Source organism: Pangasianodon hypophthalmus, chromosome 14, assembly GCF_027358585.1.
Source record: "Pangasianodon hypophthalmus isolate fPanHyp1 chromosome 14, fPanHyp1.pri, whole genome shotgun sequence".
In the NCBI taxonomy this organism is placed as follows: domain Eukaryota; kingdom Metazoa; phylum Chordata; class Actinopteri; order Siluriformes; family Pangasiidae; genus Pangasianodon; species Pangasianodon hypophthalmus.
The window spans coordinates 17,807,826-17,817,744 of NC_069723.1; the positions used below are offsets into that span (position 1 = coordinate 17,807,826).

Here is a 9,919-nt window from a genome sequence, read left to right on the forward strand (position 1 = left end):
TCTGAAGAAAATTTCCCTCGAATTGAGTCAGTTTGTAGTCATATCACATTACATTGTACTTCCGTTGTCACGTCATAACATTACACCTTACTTTAATATACTTCAGTATAATACTTTGCCTTGTCTACACTAGAGATGTAATGATAGGAGGATTTGAATCAATGCATATATTTAGAAGGCAAAGATTGAAATGAGTCGAGGCAACAATCATAAACTGATTATTATTGATTCTAATTGATTATAAATCAATTATTATCAATGACACTTGATTAAATGGACTATTATTAAAAAGGATCGACAACTGATGTGTAAAAAAAAAAAAATCTTATCTTTAATCTGATGTGTAAATAGGCTAACAAGGTGATCTGCCCATAACTGTGATACTTAAAATAGGTAGTAATGGTAGGTAATAGTAGGCCTAGCCCAGATTCTGGTCACATATCAATCGGAGGCTACTAAATTGAATCATATTGTGTGATATCACAGCAGATTCAGTGGTATAGTCAAATATTGAATCCTTTCCATTATGAGTCAAAATTATCATTTTGTAGCAGATTCAGTGGTATTGTCTGATATTGAATTGTTGCCTTAAGAATTAAAAGTGTATCATATCATGAGGAAGACTGCAATTTATACCCCTAGTTTATGCTCTCTTATTCCCACATAGTTTACTATACTCATATTCCCACATAGTTTACCATACTCATATTCCCACATCATTTACCATACTCATATTCCCACATCATTTACTATACTCATATTCCCACATCATTTACCATACTCATATTCCCACATCATTTACCATACTCATATTCCCACATCATTTACTATACTCATATTCCCACATCATTTACCATACTCATATTCCCACATCATTTACCATACTCATATTCCCACATCATTTACTATACTCATATTCCCACATCATTTACCATACTCATATTCCCACATCATTTACCATACTCATATTCCCACATCATTTACTATACTCATATTCCCACATCATTTACCATACTCATATTCCCACATCATTTACCATACTCATATTCCCACATCATTTACCATACTCATATTCCCACATCATTTACCATACTCATATTCCCACATCATTTACTATACTCATATTCCCACACAGTTTATCATACTCATATTCCCAAATAGTTTACAATACTCATATTTCCATTTAATCATATTATATATTGCATTTTGTATTTTTTCTTTCCTTTTCGTACTTATCTTAATCTAGTTTGATAATAATCTGATACTATTTGTGTGTGTTTGTATGTGTGTGTGCGTTTTGCTATTCTGTCCCTATGCTATGTGTAAGCAATTTATCTGAGCCTCACTATAAGCATTTTAATATATATATGTATTGATATAATATGAAAATTCTAAATAAACTTTTTTGGTCCATTTTGAACACCAAAAGTAATTTTCTATATTTTAGTGTGATTAAATTTTAAATAATACTTATTTACCCAATATTGCTGCACAAAATATTCACTTGAATCCACCTTATCCATTGAATCACACAAATCCCAATATTTTCAGAAACAGGAGTGAATAATTATTGTTTGCTCAGCATAGGAGTTGACTAATAAAGCAAATTGTGGACTTTAGAGCTGGACTTTAGAGTTCACACCATTTTGACAAAAAACAACAACAACAACAACAACAAAACATTAAATTAAGGTAAAACCTGATAAATGCAGTGACTATAATATAATCCTACACATGAACAAAGTGACTAGGAACTGGTTGGTGTTACATAGAGCTTACACTTCGCACTACATGCGCCTTCTTGTGGGTAGTTTCTTTTATAAATGAATAGATCAATACTAATAAAGTAAAAAAAAGTTTTAAAGAGTTTAAAAAAGTAGATCAATATTTTCAAACCAACTTTTAACTTTCCACTTACATGGGACTATTTTACACATTTTTTTTTTATTAAATATAATACATTCATATTCATATTCATATATCATTGCTATAATATATTAATCGACTAAAATTAGTATGAGCTGAAATGAGGGACTCTGCACCAGTAATAGTTAATAATAATGATAATTATATAATAACATGAATGGGTATTAATGTATTCACAGAATTTCCACAGAGTGGCGCACATCGTCCAGTCCAATACTTGAACAGACTTCTGTCGAGCAACGAGAAAACTTGGAACTCCTTCATGGTGACGAATTGACACTGTCAACATAAGAGAATGTTTGGGCTGATCTCATCTTAAGACGTAAGCACTTTCTCTTCTGCGTATAAGAGGGACAGGGGCACTGGGAAGAAAGCAGAAAGCTCCAGACACTCAGAGCACACACTCACATAGACACACACACACACGTCTGACATTGAGAAGAATAGACTCAGTAGTTGAATAATTTCAAACAATCACTCAGTTGGAAACTTTTGGAATGAATAAGAACATGATGTGCCTGGTCTTGCTTGGAAGCTTGATCTTTGTCTGCAATGGAGGTAAGTTTAACTTCACCTGAATTTAGTGCATTATATACACTAGTAGATACTAAAGATTGAGTTCTTCTTCTTGTGCTTCTTGTTCTTCTTCTATTTTATTTTCCAAAAAACAATACCTTCACCCCATTTTTTTCTGAAACCATTCATTGCAGAAGTGAATTAAACAGTGTTTCATCTGTACAGGTGTTACAGCAGATCCCTGCTGCTCACAGCCCTGTCAGAACAGGGGTATATGTGTATCTAAAGGTTTAGATGCCTACGAGTGTGACTGCACCAGGACTGGATACTACGGAGAGAACTGCACCACACGTAAGTCACACAACTCCAAGTGTCCAATAAGAAATTCACTTTACACTATGATGCTCATGATCCTAACATTCTCTCTTTTTTGTGCTTAGCGGAACTTTCCACGTGGATCAAGTCCATTCTGAAGCCAGGGCCAAATACAGTACACTACCTGCTGACTCACTTTAAATGGATATGGGACATCATTAATAACGTCTCATTTCTGAGGAACGCCTTGATGCGCTACGTCCTCACATGTACGCTAAGTTAATTTTTTTTTTTTTTAAATAAATGAATATAATTTGTTCTGGGTATTTTCAAATAAGTGTAGGACAATATAGATAAGGTTTTTATAATAGGGTGGCTTAGTTTTAAGGAGGTGAAAATAGGAAAATATATGTCAGCTTTTCTTATGTATGCAGTATTATATTGCATTCAGTCTCATTCTGGGCTTTTCAGTTATCATTTTGTCAATCTCTCAAACAATCCACCCTTTCTATTCATTTAAATCTTTCTTTTGTGGTAACAATTTTCTTTTTTATTTACAGCGAGGTCATATTTGGTGGACAGTCCACCAACGTATAATGCTGATTATAACTACAAAAGTTGGGAGGCGTACTCCAACACATCCTACTACACTCGTACACTGCCCCCATTGCCCAAACACTGTCCATCAACGGGCAACACAGCTCTTCCTGATGTCAAGCAGGTGGTGGAAAAAGTCCTCCTGAGACAGAAGTTCATCCCTGACCCACAGGGCACGAACCTGATGTTTGCATTCTTCGCCCAACATTTCACCCACCAGTTCTTCAAGTCTGATTTTAAGAAAGGACCAGCCTTCACCAAAGCCCCGGGCCATGGAGTGAGTGCCATTTACATCCACATTTCATTCATCTGGCACCAGACTTTATCCAAAATGACATTATTAGTTACTATATTTTTCTAAAGTAATTTTTCTAATTATTGTGTGGTGTTTCAGGTGGATTTAAGTCACATCTATGGAGGTAGTCTGGAGAGACAGCATAAACTGAGACTTTTCAAAGATGGAAAGCTAAAATATCAGGTACGTCCTTAATCATTTTGAACATCATTAGTAGTAAATCAAAGCGAATGGACTTGTTTTATAATTCGAGATTCTCCATGAAAATGAGTTAGTCTTTCACGTTTTAGTGTGAAACAGTGTATCTGACCTTAAGTGTGTTGTGTTCTCAGGTGGTGGATGGTGAGGTGTACCCTCCTCTGGTTAAAGACGTTCAGGTTGAGATGCACTACCCACCCCACATTCCTGCGGAGTTCCAATTTGCAGTGGGCCATGAGGTGTTCGGCCTGGTCCCTGGCCTCATGATGTATGCCACTATCTGGCTCAGAGAACACAACCGTGTGTGTGACATCCTGAAACAGGAGCATCCCGACTGGGACGATGAGCGTCTTTTCCAAACAACACGCCTTATACTGATTGGTGAGCAAACATCCAGACTGCTTGTTGAATAGTTTAGAGTGGGATATTTCCAGCTACTTACATAACTCTTGGCAATCTAATTTTAGGGAAATTTAAAGGAATAAATCAGAAAAAAATCCATCTGATCTTATTGGCTCCATCCCTTCTATTCCTACTCCTGTTTAAATCCTCATGCACCACGTAAATGGTGTTTAGACCTCCATTTTCATTCATTTTATTGATATTTCTAAAAACCAAGAAGAAGAAAACACATAATGGGCTTTTAAACAAATATTATTTTATTGCTGTAAAATCTAAAGAGGTAGAGAATGTGAGAGTTCTAATAATATTTTCACATAATATTTGATCTCCTTTAGGTGAGACCATCAGAATCGTGATTGAGGACTATGTTCAGCACCTGAGCGGCTACCACCTCAAACTTAAGTTCGACCCTGAGCTCCTCTTCAGCGAGAGGTTCCAGTATCAGAACCGCATCGCATCTGAGTTCAACACGCTGTACCACTGGCACCCGCTGATGCCTGACACAATTCAAATCCAGCACCAGGTCTATTCACACTCCCAGTTTCTCTTCAACACCTCCATAGTGACACAGCACGGAATCAGCAAACTGGTGGAGTCTTTCAGCAAGCAACAGGCTGGCAGGGTCAGTATCTCATCATATTAATCCCACTTCGTTAATTGTAGTCATAGAAAATAAAAACAACAATACTTTTCAAACATTCACTGGAACAGAGGTGTTGAACTCCTTGGAATTGACATTGTCCACTTGGGCAGTAAGGGCCTCAAAATTACAAACTGCACCTTTAGTAAATAATAGTATTATTAAATTTGTTTGCACTCAGGATGTCAGGTAGAATTTGTTGAAACCGAATCAAGCAAGAAATTCAGAGCTATATTAACTTTCCACAGACATTAAGAGCGAAATCAATTCCAAAATAAACAGGCAGCTTATTGGTTCAGTTGAAATCCTTGTCTGACTTTATCTTATATCTCTCCAGATCTCTGGTGGAAGGAATCTGCCTGCTGTAGTGCAAGTAATGGCTACCAAAATCCTGGAGCACAGCAGAGAGATGCGTTATCAGTCTTTAAATGCTTACAGGAAGCATTTCAACATGCAGCCATACAGTTCCTTCGAAGAACTGACAGGTGAGGCATTGATTTATACTTTTTTTTTAAACAAAGGCTACCTTGATTTAACAACCCTATAGCATTTTTTTACGTTGTGATGCCGTTATAACATTGCATTAACACTTAGCTATTTCAGAGTTCATTATCACTGGGATAAATACTAGCATACATCCAGATTGAAATGGATTTATAAATATGTTTTAATCATAAATATTGAGAAACTGCTAGCTAGCTTGCACTGGCTTGTTAGCTAGCTTTTTAAAGCTAGCAATGAGAATCCTTGGAACGTGTTAGCTAAATATAAATAGCTAGCTAGCAGTAGGTCCAAGCTAAGAGATAAAGCATTACTAGCTTTACACTGAAGAACTGTCTTCAGAGTAGTTAATTAAAAATAGCTAAATGACTAGCTATAATGATAGTTAGCTACTATCACACTATAAAATGAAGCATAAAATAAAACAAAATATAAAATAAGCTGTGCCTAAAAGTTATCAACTATAGGTGGTTCTCTGGCTGACTTGGAATTTGGACTTTAACTTTCTTGTCACTAGCGCAAAACCTGAACCACTGAATGAACATGAAATTTGAACTATAAAACCAAACTGAAGTCTGCATCTCTGTCTGGTGTGTTTTAGGAGATAAAGAGCTCGCAGCAGATCTGAAGAGCCTGTATGGAGATGTGAACTCTGTGGAACTCTACACCGGCCTTCTGGTGGAGAAACCAAGGCACAATGCTGTGTTCGGAGAGACCATGGTTGAGATGGGCGCCCCCTATTCCCTCAAAGGGCTTATGGGAAATCCTATCTGCTCCCCTGAGTACTGGATGCCCAGCACGTTCGGTGGCAAAGTGGGATTCGAAATCGTAAACACAGCCTCTCTGAAGAAGCTTGTCTGCCTCAATGTTAAAGGACCATGCCCGATTGTGTCCTTCAAAGTACCTGAGGACAAACTGAACAATTTAGCAAACATTAACTTGAATTCAACTCCTTCTGGCAAGGGTGACATCAATCCCACTGTCTTACTGAAAGAACGGACTTCAGAGCTTTAAAAATGACAATGTGCACCACTGTATTTCAGAAAAAATTTCAGTATTTTTAAATGTTTTTTTTAATCAGTTGTTATTTATGATATTATTTATTTAAATATTTATTTATTTATTTGTTGTAGCTCGAATGTAAAATATTTTTATTATACAAAAAAAGTACAAAATACCATGTGTTTTTTAGAAATTATTGCTTAAATGACTGTATTCTTGTTTTGTAATTTTTAAAATAAAATTTTCCTTATTTTCACAAAAAATAGCCATTTTGTTGCCAGTTATTCTATTACTATCTATTTTATATCTATTGTATTACTTTTTATCTATCAAATTCTAATCCAGGATGAACTATACTTCCACAACAATAACCAAAAATATTTACAAATCTCTCCAATATTAGTGGTGTGGGGTTAATCCTGTTTACTCACAAAGAGTGGGCGATGCTATTACTCAAAGGCCTGTGTTGATGCAGCTCTATAAACTGACCTATGAATTGCAATAATTCCTCGCTGGAGCATTTGAGTAACATTGAAAGTCATCCAAAGTCATGGCATCTAATGACTCAAGCCATTAACAAAGTAGAAGCGGCTGCTGGGTTTAGTTACGCTGAAAATAGATGTGGTCACAAAAACATATTTCATAAAATCTTGCAGCAAAAACTCCAGTATTTTTTTTTAACATAATCTCTGTCTGTCTGCATCTGTTGCTTATGAAGGGTTACCACAAACAAAAAATTCCCCATGCTTCCATTTACTGACAGAAAGAACAGAGAAGACTTTTACTTTAAACTGATGAAAGTGTAATGGCAGCTGTTCAACACCATCAATAAGCATTTAAAATATTTGACTATGTAATGTTGATTCAAAACTACAAATTGAGGGAAAAAAAATCTTACAGTGTGTTTAGAACCATCATTATCATTCAGGTCTAGAAATTAAATGTTAATGAATAAAATGACAGAAAATATCATTTTTATAAAGGGATTTCCTAAAAAAGGAGTTAATTGGAGCCTGAAACAAAAATATTTATTTTTATTTAAATTGGTATTTTGTGTAGAAAGCTTGTCATTTATCTTATATTTTCCTTAAAACAGCCTTAAACTGATGAGTCTAATATAACTCCTATAACCCCAATAACTACATCTCCATACTGTCAATATTGTAGAATTATTAGCAGGAGAAAGAAAATCAGATCAATCAGAAGAATGGGCTTCTGTAAGGCTGATTGAATGGGATTTTTACAATGCCACAATATCATGTAACTTTTGGATTCCTAGTAATATTGCTGACAGTTCTTTAATGGTTAAACATTAGATGTTGCTGAATTGTAAATGATTCTCCGTATTAAACCTATTAATGCATGTAAAACAAAATATGACCATATGTTCATAGGAAATATGAGACAAAAACTCATTTTGCATTAATTGCCATCCAGATGTGAGAGTTTTATTGCAAAGGAGACGTGTAAAAATGTATAGGCTATATACATTATATATATATATATATATATATATATATATATATATATATATATATATATATATATATATATATATACATAGGCTTTCCTAACAGCTGGCTGCAAGATAGTGAGCAGGAGCAGGGTTAACTCTGTTTACTTACAAAGAGTGCGGATGTGTACACTTTAGTGGAGACGTTGTTAACACTTACGTGTCTGTGTTAATGCAGCACTACAAAATGACCTATGAGTTGCAAAAATTTGGAGCTTTAGAGTAACACGTGAGGGCTGGCTATGAGACTCTGCTAAGATATACACTGCTTGTCAAACATTTGTTAACATGAAGTGTTTTACTATTGGCAATTAAATAAGGAAAAACGACAAAACAAATGCATTAAACAAGTCTTCTATAAACTACTTAAATGTCTGTATTTATTAAAGGCTTGTTTATTATTCACTCAGATTCTAATGGCACTCTAAATTACATTACTTATAAAACTATGGAGAAGAAACATATATTTGCTGACTGATTATATTTGGAGTTCAGAGTGACGGTGTAGCTTTTTTAGTAGGAATCCCAAGATACCAAGACAAGTTTTTATGAATTCTCACTTACTGTGACTATAGTATTATATGGTTCTCCCGTAGTATTTAATGGTATTTCCCATTCAATCCTAACACAGATACAATACTAAAGTCACACTATGTGTTTTCTACAGAAAAAACAAACTCCAGTCTTTCCTACCTAAAGACTCGACACAAGACATGAAAGAGAATTTGCCCTGAAGTGACCAGATTCAAGAATTCAGCGTTACAAACACAAAGGTGAATAGATACCCACTTTGAACAAAGCCTTTTTGTTAGAAGTCAGACAAGCAAAATGACCCACTTTTCCTGGGAAAAGCTATCATGCATGAACTTACTGGAATAGAAAAAGAAGAGGTCAGAGACATAGTTCTGTGCCAAAAGAGCTGGTTATAGTGAATGAAAACAGCCATTGCCTTGCTGGGAGGTTTTATTTTAGTCACGCTATACTTACCTGAGGATGGATTTAAACCTGCAGTTAATTTTCATTTAGATCCTCAAAGTGAAGTTTTAAAACAGCTAGTTTTTGAATATGAAAAATTGAAATAAACCTACTTAAGCTGTTCTATGTTCTTGAGAATACATAACAGTATATAATTTTGTGATACTACTACTACTACTAATAACAATAATAATACTAATAATAATGGGTGGTTTGTGCAGGATAGTTTGAGCAGCTTTACATTTGTATCTTGTAATTTTTATAGCAGCCTACTGGCAACTTAATCTTCAGTAACCTAGTGTAGAACCCAAAGAAGTCTTTTTACAGTGTCCATATTTTTCCTCAGGGTAGGATATACAATTATCACAACATACTGCTTCTTTTACACTTTATTTCAGAGTCAATTCAACTGTAATTAATTGTAACTCCATCAAATTAACATCAAACTACATCAAAAGGTCTTATAGTAATGGGTGAAATGAGTCCTTGTCAAACAATTATTCAAATTCAAATCAGACTACACATTTATACATTTAACTACTACATTAAATGAAATTATTAAATAAAATTCTTTTTGTGCTTTAAGTGCCTAATTGTTAGCATTTCCACCTCACAGCTCCAGGGTCTGCAGTTTGATCCTGAGCTTGAGTTGCTGTTTATGTGGAGTTTCACATGTTCTCCCTGCCCAAACAATAATCATCAAAGGAAGAGTACTTGAAAAAATAAATGAAAGGTTCAAAGCCATTTACAGAAAAATCTATTGTTAGTCACAGCTTATGAAAGCAGACACATTTCCGGCTCTGCCTGTATGAAGACTGTAATTTAGACTGATTCAATGAGCTTAACCCAAAGTTATTAGCTCTAATTAAAATTACCGTGCATGACTTGTCCACATTGTGTAATACTTGACAGGCACAATCCTGCTTGTTTTACTGTAAGATTCTATAGTCTTTTAAAATCCACAGGATGCTAGTAGGAGGTGTAACCATAAAGCCTTTAATTCATATAAACAAGCATGTTGAAACTGGCTGAGAGAGGA

At 35.0% G+C, this 9,919-nt stretch overlaps 1 protein-coding gene across 1 annotated transcript; it reads left to right on the forward strand.

Annotated features, from left to right (window-relative positions):
- Positions 1–2,225: 2,225 nt before the first annotated feature.
- On the forward strand, positions 2,226–6,613 carry ptgs2a (prostaglandin-endoperoxide synthase 2a). Its single transcript, XM_026934915.3, has 9 exons — positions 2,226–2,484; positions 2,668–2,793; positions 2,883–3,026; positions 3,318–3,631; positions 3,749–3,832; positions 3,982–4,228; positions 4,585–4,871; positions 5,227–5,374; positions 5,992–6,613. The coding sequence occupies exons 1-9, from the start codon at positions 2,424–2,426 to the stop codon at positions 6,402–6,404; spliced, it is 1,824 nt and encodes a 607-aa protein (XP_026790716.2). The 5' UTR covers positions 2,226–2,423; the 3' UTR covers positions 6,405–6,613.
- Positions 6,614–9,919: the final 3,306 nt, after the last annotated feature.